Below are 21991 nucleotides of genomic sequence, written 5' to 3'. Positions count from 1 at the left end.
TCCAGCAATTGGAGACGGCAAGAAGGACATCAAGAAAGGGGCCAGGCTTCTGTATGTGTGGAGGTGGGAGCTGGGGACTCGTGGGCCCGCTCATGCTTCTGGCTTCCCTTAGCGTTTGGGGGGTGGAGGACATGGCTTTGGACAAATGCTTTCCTACCATTCTTCCCCATCCATCTCACTTCAGACCCTCTACCCTAGTCTCATGAGTGGCCACACAAAGGCCTCCCCAACCACTTCTCTGTATAAGGGGGCAGAGCCTGCATCCTCAGGGCACTCAAAGATTAGCCCCTTCCACCTGCAGCCTGGGCCCAGAACTTTCATGGGAGGCCAGCCCAGAGGCCCCGGACATGGGTCCCTCCTGGTCCCTTTTAGAGTGGGGTTCCTTTCCAGCCAGCACAGCCTGCTTGCAGGTGAGTGGAAAGGGAGCACTGAGGCTGCAGCCTCAGATGCCATCCTGCTGCCAAGCACAACCAGGGGCCTCCTCAGCCCTCTGCTCCTCTGGACATGAGGTGGGATGGCACTTCTTGCCACAGCAGGTAAAGCCACGCATGTCACGCATAACCACACGAGCAGCACAGGATCTCTGCATCCACACTGACACACACACACACACATCCTGCTGTGAGCAAAAACCCTCTGCAAGGGCGCGACCCAGGTGCCCACAGACACCTGCTGACGGAGACAAGCCCCCCGCCACATACACAGAGCAGTATGCACAGCAGAGTGGCCCCTGGCATGGGAAGGGCTTGTACAACACTCACCGGGAGGAGGTGAAGAGGGACCCGTTTACTCCTCCGAATGTGGACAGGGCGACGGAAATGGGCATGATCCAGGCCATGACCCCTAGGAGCTTCTCTCCAAAAGTCTGGGAGAGAAAACAAAGGGGTGAGCAGAAAAGGAGAGGCTACAGCTTCCCATCTGCGAGACGCTGCTGGGAAGCCTCCCTCCCATCCCCACCTTTGCTGAGTTGCTCTGCTAAGGTCCTAAAAGGAGAGATGACAGCTTCCCAGCTAATCCTGCACCCCCACTTCCCTCACTGATGGCTACATCACAGCTGCAGCAATGCCAGATTTGAGCCGTGTCTGAGACCCACACCACAGCTCATGGCAATGCCAGATCCTTAACCCACTGAGCTAGGCCAGGGATCAAACCCACGTGTTCAGAGATGTTAGTTGGGTTTGTTACCACTGAGCTGCAATGGGATCTCCAAAATCTTAGCTCAATATTTAGAAGACCCTACCCTCAGGTTTCCTATCATTAAAATAGAGATAAATTCTAATTCATAGAAACAGAAGATATTGGGGGAAAAGCAGACAAGAATAAACCACTACCTAGGTTGAAAAAGAAATGGTGGTGAAGCTATAGACTAGACTTCATCTAGATCCTTCATAAAAGGATACAATGGAGTTCCCGTCGTGGCGCAGTGGGTGGTTAACGAATCCGACTAGGAACCATGAGGTTGCGGGTTCAATCCCTGGCCTCGCTCAGTGGGTTAAGGATCCGGCGTTGCCTTGAGCTGTAATGTAGGTCGTAGATGCAGCTTGGATCTCATGTTGCTGTGGCTGTGGTGTGGGCCAGTGGCTACAGCTCCTATTAGACCCCTAGCCTGGGAACCCCCATATGCTGTGGGTGTGGCCCTAGAAAAGACAAAAAAAAAAAAGGATATGAAATGTTGGAGGCCCAGCTTTTCCTGTATTCTGAGGCAAGTACATACTCGATTTATAGCACATTTGTATTTATGTAATTTATACCACATTATGGGGAGGGTTAGTAGTCATGTGAACAGGCTGCCACAGGACAGTGGAGGGCTTCTTTCTTTAGAGATGAGACATGTGATGACAGGGGTGGGGGTGAGGTGGACCCAGGTGCAGTCACACGAGGGAACTGCTCGGCTCACGGGTCTTTCCCGGATATCAAGGACTCTGATGCCTTGGACCTGCAAGATGTCTTTCCCTGAAGAGCACAACCCGCACAGACTCTTCCCTGAAGAGGGAAGGAGTCAGGTTGCCCAGGTGAGGATATGGAAGAAGAGAGAAATGGTGCATCTTGTGCAAGCCTGTCTTTCCGAGGAGTCGTCATCTCCCTTTTTTTTTTTTTTGTCTTTTTTTTTGTCATTTCTTGGGCTGATCCCACGGCATATGGAGGTTCCCAGGCTAGGGGTGGAATTGGAGCTGTAGCCAATGGCCTACACCAGAGACACAGCAATGAGGGATCCGAGCCGCGTCTGGGACCTACACCACAGCTCACGGCAACGTCGGATCCTTAACTCACTGAGCGAGGCCAGGGATTGAACCTGCAACCTCATGGTTCCTAGTCGGATTCCTTAGCCACTGAGCCATGACGGGAACTCCATGAGGAGTCGTCTCCTTTACACAGTCATCACACTTAGGGCTTAAGGTGCCCTAGATCAGAAGTCTGCAAACATTTTTCTTTGCTTTTTAGGGCTGCAGCCACGTCATATAGAAGTTTGCAGGCTAGGGGTTGAATCGGAGCTACTGCTGCTGGCCTATGCCACAGCCACAGCCACATCAGATCCAAGCCTCGTCTGCAACCTACACCACACCTCACAGCAATGCTGAATCCTTAACCCACTGAGCGAGGCCAGGGATTGAACCTACTTCCTCATGGATCCTAGTCGGGTTCATTAACCACTGAGCCACGAAGGGAACTCCAGCAAATATTTTTCTGTGAAGGGTCAGAGAGTAACGGTTTCGGCTTTGTAGGACATACAGTGGCTGTGGCAATGACTCAGTGCTGCTGTTCTAGCTACAGCCTGGTCATCTGAAGATGTTCCCTCTGCCCTGAGGAGGTGTGATGTCTTTCAGTTCCACAAACCCATGTATTGGGGGAAAAGAGGGTGTGGCTAAAACCAGCAAGTCAATGTTGCCATTCCTGGTTTGAAGGTATTGAAGTTTGATTTTTCTTTTTTTCCCTCTTTCCTTCTTTTAGTTGACAGAGTTGATTTACAATGTTTTAGGTGTATAGCACAGTGATTCAAGAATATATATATATATATATATATATATATATATAACATATATATATAGTTTTTTCCATTATAGGTATCCATTACAGGATATTGAATATAGTTCCCTGTGCTATACAGCAGTAGGTCCTTGTTGTTTATCTATTTTATATATAGTAGTGTGTATCTGTTAATCCCATACTCCTAATTTCTCCCTGAGTTTGATCTTTTTTTTTTTTTTGGCTGCACCCATATCATGTGGAAGTTCCCAGGCCAAGGATCGAACCCAAGCCACACTGGTGATCTGCACCACAACTGTGGCAATGCCTGGACCGCAACCCACTGTGCCACAAAGGGAACTTCCCCGAGTTTGATTTCTTACCACAGCGACTGCATTTGATGCCAGCAGCTCCTGGGGGGACATTGCAGTGACATAAGCGACATTGGCAAAAACATACACAAATGTGACCAGTGGGATGGAGATGAAGATGGCTCTGGGAAGGTTCCTGTAGAGGGAGAGGAGGTGAGATCGGGAAGGCCTGGCACCTGGGACCACCTGCCTCGTCACAGGGTCCAGGAGTGCCTTCTGTCTTTCTGCCTGAAGCTGACCTCACAGGCTTCTATGATGCTCTCTCTCCCTGGGGGGTGGATTTGTTCTCCATATGGACAGGATAATTGATAGGAAATTCAATTCCCAGCTTAGGCTGGGATTATGCTCCATACCTGGTGATCTCCTTCTGACCAGAATCTTTACAATGCACCCCTGGAACCCCCCCAACCCCCACCAACCCACCTCAAGACACAAAGACCCGCCTGTCAAGAGACAGGTGAGATGTTTGGAATCTCTCATGGAACATTTCATTCTCTAAGCCAGTGGTGTCATCTCAGCACCGTTTGTAGCTTTTAACCTGCTCTAGGATAGTCTCTGGTTCATTTTTATCCTCACAAGGTGGATGGCAAATGGTCTAAGTTCCTAGGAAATGAACTGTTTCTTCATGGTCAGGAGGGGGCTGAGGAGAGAAGCAGGCACTGGACACCTGGCTCCCTCTTTCCAGTGGCAGGTGCCATAGGTTTTGAAAGGAGAGGGGTGGGGCTGGGCTGCTGCAACTCACTTGTAGGGATCCACAAGTTCCTCAGTCACATAATTGAGGAAGTTCCAGCCTCCGTAGGCAAAGGAGCCCTGAAGGAAAGCCAGTGCGATGAGGCCAATGTCAGGTTCCTGGAAATTCTCAAATGCATTCTTTGGCTCCAGCCAGAAGTACTGTCCTGTGGACAGAGGGGCAGGAGGCTGCTCAGAGAGATATGTCAGAGGCCCAGTAGCCCCTGGTCCCCCATTTCCAGTGAACCCCACATATTGGAGACGTGGGGCCAAAAGACACAGAGAAATATAGGTACAGGACCCCTCAGGACATAGGAATGATGAGTCCAAATGGGGCCTATATGAGGGGTACATTGCTACCTGAAAGTGGGTCTTTAGTAAGTACTTGCTGCACCCCCAGCATATGGAGGTTCCCAGGCTAGGGGTCCAATCGGAGCTGTAGCCACCGGCCTACGCCAGAGCCACAGCAACTTGGGATCCAAGCCACGTCTACAACTGACAACACAGCAACGCCAGATCCTTAACCCACTGAGTGAGGCCAGGGATCGAACCTGCAACCTCATGGTTCCTAGTCGGATTCGTTAACCACTGAGCCAAGACAGGAACTCCATAGTGAATACTTTTTGATATTAATTAACATCTCAAGCAGGTTGGCTCCATATGAACCCTCCCAAGTCCAAATGGGGGCTCAGGTTCAAAGCATATTTCTGAATGTTCCTTTTTTTTTTTTTTTTTGTCTTTTTTGGCCACCCTGAAACATGTGGAGTTCCCAGGCCATAGATCAGATTCAAGCTACAGTTGTGACCTACACTGGAGCAGCACTGGCTCCTTTAACCCAGTGTGCTGAGCCAAGGATCGAACATGCATCCTAGTGCTGGAGAGATGCCACCGATCCCACTGTACTACAGCAGGAACTCCTTTTTTTTTTTCTTTTAAATTATAGTGGACTTACAATGTTGTGCCAATTTCTGTTATACAGCAAAGTGACCCAGTCAGGTCAGAATGGCCATCATTAGTAAGTTTACAAATAACAAATGCTGGAGAGGGTGTGGATAAAAGGGAACCCTTCTGCACTGTTGGTGGGAATGTAAACTGGTGCAACCACTATGGAAAACAGTATGGAGGCACCCTAGAAAACTAAACAGAGAAGTACCATATGATGAAGGAATCCCACTCTTGGGCATGTATCTGGACAAAACTTTCATCAAAAAAGATACATGCACCCGTATGTTCATTGCAGTACTATTCACAACAGCCAAGACCTGGAAACAAACATCCATCGACAGATGAATGAAAGTTCCTTCTTTTTTTTTTTTGTCTTTTTGTCTTTTTAGGACCATACCCGCATATGGAAGTTTCCAGGCTAGGGGTCTAATCCGAGCTACAGCTGCTGGCCTACACCAGAGACACAGCAACACCAGATCTGAACCGTGTCTGCGACCTACACCACAGCTCACAGCAACGCCTAGATATTTAACCCACTGAGCAAGGCCAGGGATCGAACATGCAGCCTAATGGATCCTATTCAGTTTCGTTACCACTGAGCCACGACAGGAAGTCCAAAAATTCCTTTTTTATTTTGTTTTTGTCTAATTTTTAGGACTGCACCTGCAGCATACGGAAGTTCCCAGACTAGGGGTTGTATTGGAGCTATAGCTGCCGGCCTATGCCACAGCCACAGCCATGCCGGATCCAAGCCGCCTCTGCGACCTACACCACAGCTCAAGGTAATTGAGCCTGAGTCCTCATGGATACTGGCTGGATTCATTACTGCTGAGCCACAATGGGAACTCGGAAAGTTCCTTTTTTAAAAAGCAGAAGGAAAGGCCAGGGGAGGTCCCTGGACAGGGCAAGGTAAATCGGAGCTAGCTTGCTAGGGTTCAGAGATGCAGGGCTGGAGTTACCAGCAGTCTCCTGACCACCTTCCCTCATATCTAAGTTTGCACATTTTCATGAAGAAGGCATCAAGAACCACAAACACTCAAACATAAGCTTCCATGATATTATTAGCTCAAGCTTGTTCTGCTTTCTTTGTCAATATCCTTCTGTCTCTTCCTAAGGCATGCGTTCAGTCTCCCTTTTCATGGAATAGATCTTCTGAAGACAAGGATCCTTCAGTGAAGAGCTTTTCAATTGCTTCCCCAGCCCTCAGCACAGTATCCTGCACACAGTGGGCCCTCAAGAAAGGCTGCTAAGGGAGTTCCCGTTGTGCCTCTGCGGGTTATGAACCTGACTAGTATCCATGATGACTTGGGTTCAATCACTGGCCCCGCTCAGTGGGTTAAGGATCTGACGTTGCTGTGGCATAGATCGCAGACATGGCTCAGATCCCGAGTTGCTGTGGCTGTGGCTGGTAACTGTAGCTCCGATTCAATCCCTAACCTGAGAACTTCCATATGCCGCAGGTGCAGCCCTAAAAAGCAAAAAAAAAAAAAGCTGCTAAGATCACAGTGAGACACTGAGTAACTGATCACACTTTACATCTCCACATCTCCATCTATAATTGAGCATTTGGACAGGAAATAACGAGAGGAGAGTGATGAGGAGAAAGCAATGGGACCAGCTTAGGAGGAACTCACTATCTCTGAAAACATAGCCCAGTGATTTCTTTACATCTAAATTCCTAAAAACAATATAACCTGCTAAAAAATTTAATCCAATGGATGAAAATAATTAGGCACATTATATAACAAACCTTAATTATGTTTTCTGGAGTCAAAATCCAGGCACCCCACACTGCCCCCAGGGTTTGTGGGCGGGTGGGAGGTCTTCCCTGTTTGTCATCTGACTTTCTTCAGGAGGCAATGACACTGGGCAGAGTCTAGTGCTGCCACGGGTCCCATGGAAACCAAATACAGGCTGCGGCTTGGAAAGGACCAAATCCAATGGGGAATGTTGGCAGGGGCCCCAGGAATGGAGAGCTCTCTCTTGTAGAGATTATGAGTAATTTGGAAATGTATAAAAAAAATCTCCTCTGTCTCCCATTTTAAGGTCTGGACAAAATACAATATAAGACACAAAGAGCTTTCCCGGAGCTGGGACGAAAGGGCAACAGGACTCCAGAGGTCTGAACTCTTCATCACCTGCACTGGCGCCATAAGGTCAGCCTGGGAGGACCGCATTTGGCACATGGGACGGGAGCGTGCCTGACTCCCAGCCACCCTGGGGAAAATGGTCTCTCGTCTCCTTCGTCAAGCAAGGGAAGAAGAGAAGTCACTTAAGGAAAGAACTGGAAGTCTCAGAATGTGCATGCATCCAGAGACAGTGGAGGGGGTGGGCATACACAAGGGGAGGCAAGGTCTGAGGACACTCACCTTTGCAGATCTGTACAACTCCCATGATGATGATCAGGCCCAGGGCCAGGAGCTTGCCAGCTGTGAAAACGTCTTGAACTCGGGTGGCCCACCGCACACTCGAACAGTTGACCCATGTGAGGAGCACTGAAAACGACAGACCCCAAACATACCCTCAGGGCCATAAGGAGGCTGTAGGAGTCCCTTGGCACAGAAGTGGAAACGCTCCTTGCCCCCGATGGTTTGACTGCAACAGGTGAACCAAATATGTCACAAGCTCAGCCCCAGTGTCCAGAAACCTTGCCCAGGTTAATAGGTTGGGTTACCAATGGGGATGATGTGCCACACATGAGAGCTTCATCAGAACGTGCCCTGCCCAAGGCTGTAAGCCAGAAGTGGGCATGAAAATGTGGGCAGTGGCTTTGGGGGGGGAAATCAGCCTCTCATCAGGGCATGAGCATAGGCTCTGTTTTCAAGATATCATTCGTTCAAGAGGAGCCCTGAACAGCTGGTGGCATCCTGTAGGTCATCTTTTTAAACCTGATTTTGGGGAAATGAAGTTTAGGAGAATTCTTTGTTAACTGCATTTTCCAAGGCATAATCGACATATAGTAAAATTCATTCTAAGTGTACGGGGGATGAGATTTGACAAATGTCTTCAGTTGTGTAACTACCATGCCCTCTATTTAGAACACCCCAAAAGTTCTCTTATATGTTGTGCTCCTTTGAGGCCAGTCCCTTTCCTCAACCTCTGGAAACGACCAATTTGATTTCTGTCCTGATAGTTTTGCCTTTTCCAGAATGTCACATGATGGTATCATACAATAGGTACCTTTTTGTGTCTGGCTTATTTCACTTAACACGGTACTTTTGAGATCCATTCATGCTGCTGTATATATGTATTTTTCATTTTTTAAAGTTTTATTAAAGTATAGTTGATTTATATTATTGTAATAATATATTGCTGTCTATATTAATAGATCTTTTTTATTGTCAAGTAGTACCTCATTATATGAATGTATCAGTTTTCTATTCACCGGCAGATAAGACACTTGGGAGGCTCCCAGTTTGGGGCTATTATAAATAAAGCCATTATATAAACACTTGCACAAGTGAATTGATAGAGGTCATTGAGTTTTCTTTTCTTTCTTCCTCTCTCTTTTTTTTGTCTTTGGTCTTTTTACGGCTGTATCCACGGCATATGGAGGTTCCCAAGCTAGGGGTCTAATCGGAGCTGTAGCTCCGATTTTCATTTCTTTTGAGTAAATACCCAGGAATGGGATTCTGAGTCATACGGTGAATATATATTATATTTAACTTCATAGCAAACTGCCAATCTGTTTTCCAAAATGGTCGTGTCATTTTGCAGTCCCACCGGCAATGTGCATTCCCATCCCTCTGCATTCCTTGTCAGCATTTAGTATTACCAGCTTCAAAAGTCTGACTGTTCTAGGAGTTCCCACTGTGGCACAATGAGATTGGCAGTGTCTGCAGTGCCAGGATGTAAGTTCAATCCCGGCCCAGCACAGCTCTGACTGGACCCCTAGCCTGGGAACCTCTGTATGCCTCAGGTGAAGACATGAAAAAAATAAAAAAACCCCCAAAAGTCCGACTATTCTAAAGGGTGTGTAGTGGTACTTCACTGAGGTTCTGATTTGCATTTCCTGAGAGACTAATGATGCTAAGCATGTTCCATGTGTTTATTTGCTACCATCCCTCTATCTTTAGTGGCGGGTAGGGCGAGGAGTCACAGGGTTCCCACAGAGAGGTCAACAAGGAGTTCCCATCGTGGCTCAGAGGTAATGAGCCCAACTAATATCCATGAGAATGTGGGTTCTATCCCTGGCCTCGGTCAGTGGGTTAAGGATCCAGCATTGCTGCGGCTGCGGTGTAGGCCGGCAGCTGCAGCTCTGATTTGACCCTTAGCCTGAGAACCTCCATATGCTGCATATGCAGCCCTAAGAAGGAGAAAAAAGAGAGAGATGCCAACAAAATGGAAGTTCCAAAGACAGGCAGAGAGCTCAGAGGCTGAACGCTTGGAGAGTTTTACCACCACACTCCCTAAGCAACCCCCAGGGGCCCAGGGGACAGGACCCCATTTCCTGGTAGTCATGAAGTCCTTGAGAATAAGGGATAAAGTTAAAATCCTCTCGTTTCCTCTTCCCCTGCAACAGTGACTAGAATGCCCCCCAGTTTTCCAAGGCTGCAAGCCACATGCATACAAGCACAAGACTCTCTTTCCTCAAGCCTCTAATAAGGCCTCTGACTTCACCTGAACGGCAGATCAAGTTATATCAATACTTTATTCTTAAACTGTTCTTTTACTTTCCAAGTATTTTCCAACTGTTCTTGATTCTTAGAACATTTCCACAGGATAGGGACCTGACATTGTTATCCATCTGTAACCTTCCTATGCCATCTCTAGCTGGCAAGCTCCTTCTCATCTTTCAAGATCTAGCTCAAATGTCGCCTGTTCTGTGAGTCTTTATTATTTATTCTTGATGAGGCATCTGCCCGGGAAGATATATCAGCTGTGTCTTGTAGACAAGGAATGAAATTTCTCCCTCCTCTATGCCCAGACCACTGTTAATATCTAAGACTGACACTTATTTCTTTGTATTAAAATTATCTGTTTGGAGTTCCCATTGTGGTACTGTGGAAACAAATCCGAGTAGGAACCATGAGGTTGTGGGTTCGATCTCTGGCCTAGCTCAGTGGGTGGGTTAAGGATCTGGTGTTGCCGCGAGCTGTGGTGTAGGTCACAGACACAGCATGGATCCTGCTTTCCTGTGGCTATGGTGTAGGCCAAGAGCTCTGATTTGACCTCTAGCCTAGGAACCTCTATATGCCGTGAGTACAGTGCTAAAAAGCAAAAATAATAAGCCAATAAATAAAATAAAATACTGTTTCATTTTCTCTGTCTTCTGGTAGACTAGGAAGGCAGTTGTGACTTTTCCCTGTTTCTAACCCTAGGGTATATATAGCACTGGTGCCTGCAAATAGTAGGTGCTCAATAAACATTTAACACTCAATAAAGAAAATGCCACAGTTCATTAGTCCTCCAAGTTCAACTCAGTCCACACATCCTACGACACATGCCAACGTTCCCTGCTCCCCAGGAACCTCCTCAGTGGGTTTCACAGAAAGAGCAGCAGAAAACACAACTTCAAGGGTGGTTATGCTGCCCTGGACTCATGACTCCTGGTGGAGGAGTTTTTTTAATCCAAGACGGTGTCATATAAGGAGAACCAAAACATGTGGTCAGAGGGAGGATTTTAAATGCCCGAACTGGGAGAACATTTTGTAATTGTTCCAGAAGGACTGAGCTGTCCTAGTAAATACACTGCTTGGTTTATCTTACTCAATTCAATAAGGATTTCAGGATCACATGCCTGCCTACAATTCAACCTAAGTCACTCCCAGCAACTGGGCCTATAATCTCAACTTCTCCCAGGGCCCCGAAGCATTAGGGACAAGGTTGGGCCCCTGGGACCCAGGAGTTCAAGCAGATACAAACAGTAATGACTAAAGGATAAAGGAAGATTAGGAAACAACACCTTTGTGGCTTGAGGACAGGTAAGGATTACAGAATAAGGAGCCAGAACGAGCGTGACCTCATCACGTGGAGAAGCAAGTCCTTGTACCAAGGGGAGGAGAGGGCAGGGCGGGGAGGAGGAATGCGGTCACCTCCCCACCTCCTGGATAGAAAACACAAAGGGACCTTATCAGGGCAGCCAGAGAGACTTCCTCAGAGTGCTCCTTGGGGAATTGGAGATGTTTGAAGGAAGGGACAATTTTAGCCCTTGATTAAACCTTTAGCCTTTTCAGGAATCTTCCAGACATAAAATGGGGTGGGAGAAACAGGCAGCCAGTAACACTAATCTCCTTGGAACAATGGCTGCAGGCCCTGTGTGACCCTTCGCCCTGCAGTTGGGTGATCACAGCAGTGACGGAGGGGGAAAGAGAGTACTTCCAGTCTCCTGGAACCACAGGCTAGCGTTCCTCACAGCAGGCTGAAACCCGAGCCTCCATCCGGAGAGGAAAGGTCAGTGAGTGAAGGCAACACTTGCCAAGCCCCTGCCCTGCGACATCCTGCCTCTGCCCGTCTGACCTCAGCGCCTCTTTCTCTTGCTGATGGCTACGTCCCCTCTCTCTTCCCAGCCAGATCTTGAATTCTACATGCTTAAGACACAGTGACCTCAGGGAAGCCACATATAGAGGGGGTCCAGTGGTCACTACAGCCTTGAGCTGTGAGGATCTTCATGCATCCATCCATCCAACCATCCAACCACCATCCACAAAGAGCCTGTAAGTTCTACATACTCTGGTGGAGGTAGTTATACATAAGACACAAGTCCCTTCCTGTCCTCAGGAAGTTGACATTGTAAGAGGGTAGATGGGTGAGCGAAAGATGATCACAAAGCAATATGATTTTTGTTTGTTTGTTTTGCTTTTTAGTGTGGGCACTATGGAGGTGCCCAGGATAGAGGTCGAATCAGAGCTATAGCTACCGGACTACAGCAGAGCCACAGCAAGGCCAGATCCAAGCCGGGTCTGCAACCTACACCACAGCTCACGGCAATGCTGGATCCTTAAACCACTGAGTGAGGCCAGGGATGGAATCCGTAACCTCATGGTTCCTAGTCAGATTCGTTTCCACTGTGTCACAAGGGGAACTCCACAAAGCAGTATGTTGATGGCAGAGTTCTTCAAAGAGGCTGGCAGGCATCCATGAAGAGTTCCTAGCTCAGGCCAGGAAATCAGAGATGCTTCTTATAGGTGGGGAAGACCCTTAGCAATGGAGAGAATTTTATAATTTGAGATTGGCTGGACCAAATAAAAGAGAAGACAGGAGTTCCCATTGTGGCTCAGTGGTTAAGAATCTGACTAGTGTCCATGAGGATGCGGGATCAATCTCTGGCCTTGCTCTGTGGGTTAAGTATCTGGTGTGGCCACAAGCTGCGGCACAGGTCAAGAATATAGCCTGGATCTCATGTTGCTGTAGTTTGTGGTGTAGGCCACAGCTACAGTTCCGATTCAACCCCTAGCCTGGGAACTTCCATATGCTGCAGGCGTGGCCCTAAATAAAAATAAATAAGTAAACCAGAAGGCATAAGACTCTGGTTCTTGACCATTGTAATCTTGCTGTGGTGGTGGGTTCTGCTTCTCCAGAGGGAATCCCAGGCTTCTCTGTATTTCTTGGGCATTTCCTCCTCTCTTTTTTTCTTTCTGTTTCCTGGCTTAAAAAGGGTGTGGGAGTTTCCATTGTGGCGCAGTGGAAACAAATCCGACTAGGAACCATGAGGTTGTGGGGTTTGATCCCTGGCCTCGCTCAGTGGGTTAAGCATCCAGCGTTGCCGTCACCTGTGATGTAGGTCACAGATGTAGCTCAGATCTGGAGTTGCTGTGGCTCTGGTGTAGGCCAGCAGCAATAGCTCCGATTGGACCCCCAACCTGGGAATCTCCATATGCCACGAGTGCGACCCTAAAAAACAAAAGACAGAAAAAAAAAAAAAAAGGGGGTGTGTGTGTGTGTGAAAAAGCTATCAGGAAGATGAGACTTCAAGAAGATGCTGAGGCAGAGGTTGGTTATTTAATCTGCCCAGTTTGAAAAGCTTAATGTCAAGGCAACAGAAAGGAATACAAAAAAATGAGGCAGGCAGGAGGAGAGGACTCAAAATCCAGTAATCTTGTACCCTGCCCAGAGCCCAGGGCCCAGCAACTGCCAAGTAGGAGAGGCAGGTTCAATGCTTTCTGTCCATGCAACAGCTCCAGAACTGGCAGAGATGCAGAGTACTTGTCAGACCCAAAACAGTGCACAACCTGTTGCTGACCTGGAGCCTGTCCGCTGTAGACAAGTGAGTAAGCTCCTGCTCCCTAAGAGAAGGTGCCCCCAGCCCCAGGCCAGCCCTGATCCTCAGACTCTAATCCCCGGGGAGTCACAGAAGCCTCTGCTTCACTACCCCCACCCTCGACAATGACATCAGAACTCATGGGGTCTATGACAGGCAGAATAATCAACAGCCCAGAGATGTCAACATCCTAATCATGTGAATGCTGCCTTACAAAAAGAATTTGATGGAGGTGATTAAAGACCTTCAGGTGGGGAGATTAGCCTGGATTATCTGAGTGGGCCCAATATCATCACCAGAATCAACAGGGAGGCAGAAAGGTCAGAGATAGAAAAGGAGGTGTAATGATGGAACACAGAGGCCAGAGAGAGAAAAGGAGAGAGATCCGAGTGCTCCCTTGGGAGCCCCTATTATACAATTGGTCCGATATAGAGAAGATTAGCATGGCCCCTGCGCAAGGATGACATGCCATTTATAAATTTATTTTATATACAGTAGTGTGTATCTGCTAATCACAAACTCCTAATTTATCCCTTCCCCCCTTACCCCTCTGGTAACCATAAATTTGTTTTCTGTAAAAATATAGAATGTTTCTGTTGTGGTTCAGTGGTAAGGAACCCAACTAGTTTCCATAGGCACACAGGTTTGATCCTTGGCCCTGCTCAGTGGGTTAAGGACCCGGTGTTGCCGAGAGCTGTGGTGTAGGGAGAAGGCTGGTAACTGCAGCTCAAATTCAACCCCTAGCCTGGGAACCTCCATATGCTGTGTGTACGCCCCCTCCCTCAAAAAAAGGATACAGATAGATAGACAAAAATATATATAAAAGACATCTAAAAAGAGAAACATGTGGGAGTTCCCATCTTGGCTCAGTGGTTAACGAATCCGACTAGGAACCTTGAGGTTACGGGTTTGATCCCTGACCTTGCTCAGTGGGTTAAGGATCTGGCGTTGTTGTGAGCTGTGGTGTGGGTCGCAGACACAGCTCGGATCCCGGGTTGCTGTGGCTCCTGTGTAGGCCAGTGGCTACAGCTCCAATTAGACCCCTAGGCTGGGAATCACCATGTGCTGCAGGTGCGGCCATAGGAAAGACAAAAAGACAAAAAAAAAAAGAGAGAGAGAGAGAGACAAGTGAATATGCTGCCTTTTTTTTTTTTTTTTTTCCCCTCCTAATGGCCATGCCTGTAGCAAATGGACATTCTAGGCCCAGGGATTGAATTAACACACTGCACTGGGCTGGGGATAGAACCTGCACCTCCAAAGCAACCCGAGCCACTGCAGTCGGATTCTTAACCCACTGCGCCACAGCAGGAACTCTTTTGAAGATGAAAAAGGGGCCATGAGCCAGAGAATAGAGAGGGACTCTAGAAGCTGGTAAAGGAAAGAAAACAAATTACCACAAATTTAGTGGCTTAAAACTACACAAATTTGGAGTTCCTGTTGTGGCTCAGCGGGTTAAGGACCCGACTAGGATCCATGAGGATGCGGGTTCAATCCCTCGTCTTGCTCAGTGGATTCTTCAGCATTGCTGTGGCTGTGGTGTAGGTTGCAGATGCGGCTCAGTTCTGGCATTGTTGATGCTGTGGTGTAGGCCGACAGCTGCACCTCTGATTAGACCCCTAGCCCAGGAACTTCCATATGCCACATGTTCGGCCTAAAAAAAAAAACTATACAAATTTATTACCTTAGGAGTTCCCATCATGGTGCACCACAACAGGAACTCCAAATTTGTGTAGTTTTAAGCTACTAAAGTTGTGGTAATTTGTTACAGCATCAGTAGGAAATGAATACAGGGCCAGATACTGCACAGAAAGACCAGAAAGCAGTGGGCATACCCTTCATGAGGAAAGCTTTTCTAGAGCAACTAAGCAGCACACACCAGGACCCCAAAGGAGTGCCTGTCACAGGCCTTGCAGGACACTAAGTGGAAGAAGGGAGCAGGGGCGCTCTAGGAGCGGCAGTGAAAGTGAGGTCACCAGTGTGCTGACCTGGTTGGCCAGTTTCCACATCACATGCACCACATGACAGTATCCCAACTCTTCTCCACCCCGGATCCTACAGCTACAGTATCACTGCCTCCTCTTCCTCCCCTGGGTAACTCAATACAGCAGTAAACACGCTCGCCCTAGGGTAACTCTAGCTGAGCTTTTCCTCTCAGAAAAGTTCAGGGGAGTTCCCGTCATGGCGCAGTGGTTAACGAATCCGACTAGGAACCATGAGGTTGCGGGTTCGGTCCCTGCCCTTGTTCAGTGGGTTAACGATCCGGCGTTGCCGCGAGCTGTGGTGTAGGTTGCAGACGCGGCTCGGATCCAGAGTTGCTGTGGCTCTGGCGTAGGCCGGTGGCTATGGCTCCGATTGGACCCCTAGCCTGGGAACCTCCATATGCTGCTGGTGCAGGCCAAAGAAATAGCAAAAAAAAAAGACAAAAAAAAAAGAAAGAAAGAAAATTTCAGGACTCCCCATATTCCTCCTTCATCTAATCCCCGGGTTCTCCACCAGTCTCCTCTACAGCACATACAACTGCAGGCCCACACACGAAACCCACATGCTTGTACAGGCCCAAGATTTACAAGCTCTTGCAAGGCAGGTGGAGTGGGGGATGTTCACCGGTCTGAGTCCTTTGTTCTCTGACCCCAGAGTTTTGTTGGTCTCCTAACTTCAGTGTTCAGAGACTACAATCGAAGGCCACAGGAGAAGTCACAATGGAAAGCCAAGAGATAAACACACTCTGGAGTCCGGAGTCTGAATTCATTCCTCCCTGAGGAGGGGTAAAGAATGGCCCTGCTGTGTGCTATCTTATCATCGGGGTAAAACCCAGCACACTTGGGCACGGTGTGCTCTGTGGCTTCCCTGGCTGGAGCCAATCCCACCTGACTTGGGAGGTAAAGCCCACAAAGGCAAAGGATTACACATATTGGAAGGGGAGAATAAGAAAAACATCTGGCAGGAAATTTTACCTTAAATTAATACATTATAGACCGCAGACAAAAAAGGCAATTAAAGAAATCTCTCTAGTCCATTTTGAAACAGAACATCTGTGAATCATTAGCATAAATAAATAAATCTTCCTTCAGAAAATTTTAAGGAGGGATTAGTGAATTGTGGGGCCAGTTTTAAGTTCCTACAACCATCACAGGGCTAGGGCTGTGGCTTTACCACTCTTCCACACAACACCTGGCGAGTGAAGGACCACGTGGATTTCTGGTATCTATCTATTTACCTATTTTGTCTTTTTAGGGCCGCATCCAAGGCATATGGAGGTTCCCAGGCTAGGGGTCCAATTGGAGTTGAAGCTGCCGGCCTATTCCACAGCCACACAGGATCTGAGACATGTTTTCAACCTACACCACAGCTCAGGGCAAAGCCAGATCCCTAACCCACTGAGCAAGGCTAGGGATCAAACGCAGGAACTCATGGGTGCTAGTCACATTCATTTCCACTGAGCTATGATGAGAACTCCTCTGGTATCTTTTTAAAGTGTAGAGCAAACAAGCTAAGCTCAGAGTAACTCATGTAAGGAGTCAAGTGGTAACAATGGGGGTGGGATTGAGTAGGTTTTGGGGATGGAGACAGAGGGGGCTCCCTTGGAGGGGCCTAGCAGCCCAGGCAGAACTTAGGAGTTCCCCTCGTGGTGCAGCGGAAACGAATCTGACTAGGAACCATGAGGTTGCGGGTTTGACCCCTGGTCTCACTCAGTGGGTTAAGGATCTGGCGTTGCAGTGAGCTGTGGTGTAGGTTACAGACAGACTTGGATCCTGCATTGCTGTGGCTGTGGCATAGGCTGGCAGCTGTAGCTTTGATTCAATCCCTAGCCTGGGAACCTCCATACGCCGTGGGTGTGGCCCTAAAAAGACAAACAAACAAACAAACAAAAAAAGAATCAGAATATAGAGCTTAAAGAACCCAAAGGCCATGATGCCCTTCCTGGCATGGTCACTTACTCGCTGGACAAGCCAGTCAAACTCTTTGTAAAAGAGCTCTCTGTAAAATGGAAGTGTGGTCCATTTTAGTCCCACAAGAGTGCTCTGTAACCTGTATACTGCTATATAAAATGTTAAGTGGTTTTTGCTATTGTTTACAAACTAAGAAACTACAACTCGGGTGGGGGGTGGAGGAGTTGGGATGCAAATGCCGTAAAATTGGGTTGTGATGATCGTTGTACAACTATAAATGTCATAAAAATTCATTGAGTTAAAAAAAAGAAACAAAATTAGGAGTTCCCGTCGTGGCGCAGTGGTTAACGAATCCGACTAGGAACCATGAGGTTGCGGGTTCGATCCCTGCCCTTGCTCAGTGGGTTAACAATCCGGCGTTGCTGTGAGCTGTGGTGTAGGTCGCAGACGCGGCTCGGATCTGGCGTTGCTGTGGCTCTGGCGTAGGCCGGAGGCGACAGCTCCAATTCGACCCCTAGCCTGGGAACCTCCATATGCCTCCGGAGCGGCCCTAGAAATGGCAAAAAGACCAAAAAAAAAAAAAAAGAAAAAAAGAAACAAAATTAAAACAACAAAAAAAAAGGGCGTGATTTATTCTAATTTGTCACAATAATTCTGACAGCTGCAGGCAAAGCAGAGTGGATATGAAAGGAGATGGTTTGCAGGGTTCTAGAGATGCCATCAGGACTTCTTGCCTCCTCCTCTATCCCTAACCCTTTTGCCTCAATTTCTCATCTGTTTCAATCTTTTTCTCAGGAGGGTACTCATCCACAAATTACCTGCTCTGGGGCCCTTCAACCCAAGCTGCCTGGAAGTGTGGGCACAAAGGTGGATTAGGGGGCTATGAGGCTGGTAAGCATAAGGCGGACGCACTGAACCAGGAGCCCACATGGTCAGGCTTGTCCCTATGCCTTGTCTCCACAAGAAAGTTGCACCACCATTAAATAGCATGCTAGGAAGGAATGCCAAACAGAAAGCAAGGAACGCCCGTTGTTGTTGCTGCTGCTGCTGCTGCTCTACCGGTCAGGCCATGTGCAGACTGAAACCTCCCCATCCTTCTGCAGCCAAGCGTGCATACACAGCTGTTAATACTCTGTCGGCCAGTGTGATCCTAAGCTCTTGTAACTGCCTGGCACACAGTAGGCGCTAATGCTTCCTGAATAAAGGCTGGATAGATAGAGAGACCTATTCAGAAAATACTAAGAAGTGTACACAAGACCCACTGCACTTCTCTAGGGAGTGGATATCAGGGTTTTGACACCAAGGGACCAATCCCCTGAAGTGGGGCAGGCAAGTACCTGTGATGTCAACAAAGCTGAGGCAGACACATATGAAGACTGCTTCTCGGAGTTCCCGTCGTGGCGCAGTGGTTGACGGGTCCGACTGGGAAACATGAGGTTGTGGGTTTGGTCCCTGCCCTTGCTCAGTGGGTTGACAATCTGGCATTGCCGTGAGCTGTGGTGTAGGTTGTAGACGCGGCTCGGATCCCACGTTGCTGTGGCTCTGGCGTAGGCCGGTGGCTACAGCTCCGATTCGACCCCTAGCCTGGGAACCTCCATATGCCACGGGAGCGGCCCAAAGAAATAGCAAAGACAAAAAAAAAAAAAATTAATTAAAAAAAAAAAAAAAAGACTGCTTCTCCTTTCCCTGAGAAAGCTCACGAAGCACAGGCTCTCCCCAGTGAGCCCTGGGTGATTGTCTTCGGGGCTTCCCTTGCTCTGGACACAGGATTCTGACCTCTTGGTGAGCTGGGCTGGGCTCTTTCTGTGTCTTCATCAGAGGGCCAATGAACACTTTCCTATCTGGGTCCCCAAAACAGTCTCACTCCTTTTGCCAAGCCAGCTGCTGCTCCAGGAAACACACTGTTTTGGTCTGATGGGTAAAAGTCAGGAAGGGGCCATTGGAATAGGGGGCTAGACTGATTGTTACAGAATGACTCAGTTAGGGTTCACTTGTGACTGACAGCTCTTGGTACTGGACCAGTCTCATGGGCAATCAGAGATCCAGAACCTTTTTTTTTTTTTTTTTAGGGCCGCATGTATGGCACATGGAAGTTCCTAGGCTAGGGGTTGAATAGGAACTGCAGTTGCTGGCCTACACCACAGCCACAGCCACATGGGATCTGAGCCTTATCTTCAACCTACACCACAGCTCAGGGCAATGCCAGATCCTTAACCCACTGAGCGGGGCCAGGGATCAAACTGGAGGGCTCATAGATACTAGTCAGGTTTGTTACCATTGAGGCACAATGGGAACTCTGAGGACCTCATTTTTTATGTGAATGAAGTAAGACCCCCAACGAATTAGTGCCCAAGACAAGACTGACCCTCCTTGGTCCCCTACTCCCCCTAATCTCAACTGCTTATTCCTTTTTTTTTTTTTTTTTTTTTGCCTTTTCTAGGGCTGCTCCCGCAGCATATGGAGGTTCCCAGGCTAAGGGTCTAATCAGAACTGTAGCCGCTGGCCTACGCCAAAGCCAAAGCAACACCAGATCCGAGCAGTGTCTGTGACCTGCTGGATCCTTAACCCACTGAGCAAGGCCAGGCATTGAACCCACAACCTCATGGTTCCTAGTCAGATTCATTAACCACTGAGCCATGACAGGAACTCCCCCAACTGATTGTTCTGCCACTATATCAGCCTGTCTTGTATCACATGCACATCACTCTTCTTTCCCTTCTCCCATCCCCATATTCTCTTTTTCTTGCTCCTGTCAGTAGCACCCATGGTTGCTGCTGACAGTGCCACTTGGGGCTCTCAGTCTGTCACCTGAAGATGCTGGCCAAGGTTGCCTTCTGTGCAGCAGGAAGTAAGGTGTCAGTGTGAAATGGGAGACTAGGATGTCTGCACCTTGGAACCCAGGAACGTTGTATTCATTACCCCCAGGGCTTTTAAAAAAATATTTCTCACAGGCAGACTTGTTTTTCTGCCTTGTGTCCCCTCCTCTGGTCCCTTATCAATGTCACCATCACTTTTCCCTCCTACTCCAGGAACTCCATTTGGATTTCTTGGTCTTGCAGGCTCATAGTTTTCTGAGGACTGAGCTGGAGGCAGCTTGGAAAGGCTTGTTTTCCTTTAACCTTTCCAGAACGTGGCCTCTTCTCGTCTTCTCAGATAAGAGAAAACAGGCAATAAAAATGCCCAAACTTGGAGTTCCCATAGGGGCTCAGTGGAAACGAATCTGACTAGCATCCACAAGGACACCAGTTCAATCCCTGGCCTTGCTCAGTGGGGTTAAGGATCTGGTGTTGCTGTGGCTGTGGTGTAGGCCAGCAGCTATAGCTCCAATTCACCTCTTAGCATGGAAACAACATATGCCACGAGTGTGGCCCTAAGAAGACAAAAGCCCAAACTTGCCAAAGCCTATAAAGACAGATGGTAAAGAAGAGAGGGAAAGAGTCATCATGAGAGGCAACGGGGCGGAGAGGGGGTGGGAAAGAGGAGGAAAAACACAGGAGTGAGAGAGCAAGCTGGAGAGGAGCTGGGTGGAAAGAGAAGGCCAGGAGAGAAAAAAAGAAGATGGAATGTACTAAAGCAGACAGCTGCTGAAAGGAAGAGCTAGTGACGCCGCATGGTAGAAATCAGAACACCCTGTTCCCCTTCAGAACTTCAAAATAAGCACCTTTCTGGGATGGCGCTCCCCAGCCCTCTGAAGCAGCTGTAAATTTCACCTGGGTCACGACCTTGCCAGAAGCATTGGTTTCTTAGCCTCACCTTTTGCTGGGGCATGCACTTCTCCGCCTTCTGAAACGCTCTGGCCAGATCCCCCTTACTCCCTCCCTCTGGACCCGAAGCAAAGGGGGCGAGGGGATGCCCCTCTGACCAGTCCTAGTGCCTATGATGAGCAAGCGCTGAGGGCCGCAGGGGGTGTGGCGATGCTCGGCTCTGTGATAGGCTGGACCCAGCTCCTTAGAAGGAACCCGGCACGAGTTTCTAATTGTGGAAAAGCTGCTTCCTTCCCTTGGCCTGCCTAACCCCAGCCCTTTCCAGATCTAGGAGGTAACCAGTGCCAGCAGCCGAAAGGCACCGAGAGACAAACACTGGAGTCCTGTTTGATTTCTAAGGTACACAAACCTGTGGCTCCATTAAGGATCCACTTCTGCCCACGTAGACCAGCCTGAGTGATCTTTCACTCCTCATAGACTGCAGAGGGCCTGGGCGGGGTGGGGGAGGAGACTGTGGTAGAAGTGAGGTCACAGAGACCGTGGGGAATCCTTCCCTGCTCACCCAGGGGCAAGACACTTTTCCTAGGGGATCAGGAGCCGCGTTTAAAAGTCTCAAGTCTCTGCCTACTTACAAAAAGGTTGGTATTATTGCATGAGTAAATGACCTGACTGGGGAAAGACAAATAACATCAAAACAAATCAACAACCACCACAAAAATCAAAGTAGCTCTTCCTTATAAATTAGCTTTGATCCCAGCTCCTGCAACGTACACAGTGGGACTTGTCTACCACACACAACAAGGCTTCCCTTCTCCAGCCCTTCTGGCCTCAAAACACTGGCAATGTTTTTGTTTGTCTTTTTTTTTTAGGTCCGCAGGTGCAGCATATTGACGTTCCCGGCTAGGGATCCAATCAGAGCTGCAGCTGCTGGCCTATGCCACAGCCACAGTAACTCGGAATGGAGTCACGTCTTCGACTACACCACAGCTCAGGACAACAACAGATCCTCGACCCACTAAGCGAGGCCAGGGATTGAACCTGCATTGTCACAGATGCTAGTCAGATTCGCTCCTGCTGAGCCACAACGGAAACTCCCAACAACGGCAACATTTTAGAAATCTCAGAAGCGGAGTTCCCGTCGTGGCGCAGTGGTTAACGAATCCGACTAGGAACCATGAGGTTGCGGGT

The 21991-nt window shown here is 48.4% G+C and overlaps 1 protein-coding gene and 1 non-coding gene across 6 annotated transcripts in view; one reads left to right on the top strand and one right to left on the bottom strand.

The window, feature by feature from the left end:
- Positions 1-21991, bottom strand: part of SLC7A8 (solute carrier family 7 member 8) — a 67042-nt gene that overhangs the window by 10555 nt on the left and 34496 nt on the right. For 4 of the 5 annotated variants that reach the window (XR_014810838.1, XR_014810837.1, XR_014810839.1 and 1 more), the window contains 4 exons: positions 7379-7504; positions 4078-4231; positions 3348-3471; positions 762-865 (listed from right to left, as the gene is read on the bottom strand). Coding sequence is in view for 2 of the 5 variants with exons in the window: in XM_021099240.2 (XP_020954899.1) it covers positions 762-865; positions 3348-3471; positions 4078-4231; positions 7379-7504 (508 nt within the window). In the remaining 3 variants the exon portion in view is untranslated. Of the gene's footprint in view, positions 1-761; positions 866-3347; positions 3472-4077; positions 4232-7378; positions 7505-20852; positions 20954-21991 lie in introns of those variants that run through there. The other variant, XM_003128550.7, reaches the window with a different exon arrangement.
- On the top strand, positions 13599-13704 carry LOC146401702 (U6 spliceosomal RNA). Its single transcript, XR_014811761.1, has one exon. It is a non-coding gene; the product is annotated as a U6 spliceosomal RNA (small nuclear RNA).

This window comes from Sus scrofa, chromosome 7 (genome assembly GCF_054392235.1).
Source record: "Sus scrofa isolate SSC_HxYL_T2T_F1_AM1 chromosome 7, Sscrofa_HxYL_maternal_Yorkshire_Landrace_v2.0, whole genome shotgun sequence".
NCBI lineage: Eukaryota > Metazoa > Chordata > Mammalia > Artiodactyla > Suidae > Sus > Sus scrofa.
This window is presented reverse-complemented; position numbering and strand designations above follow the sequence as displayed.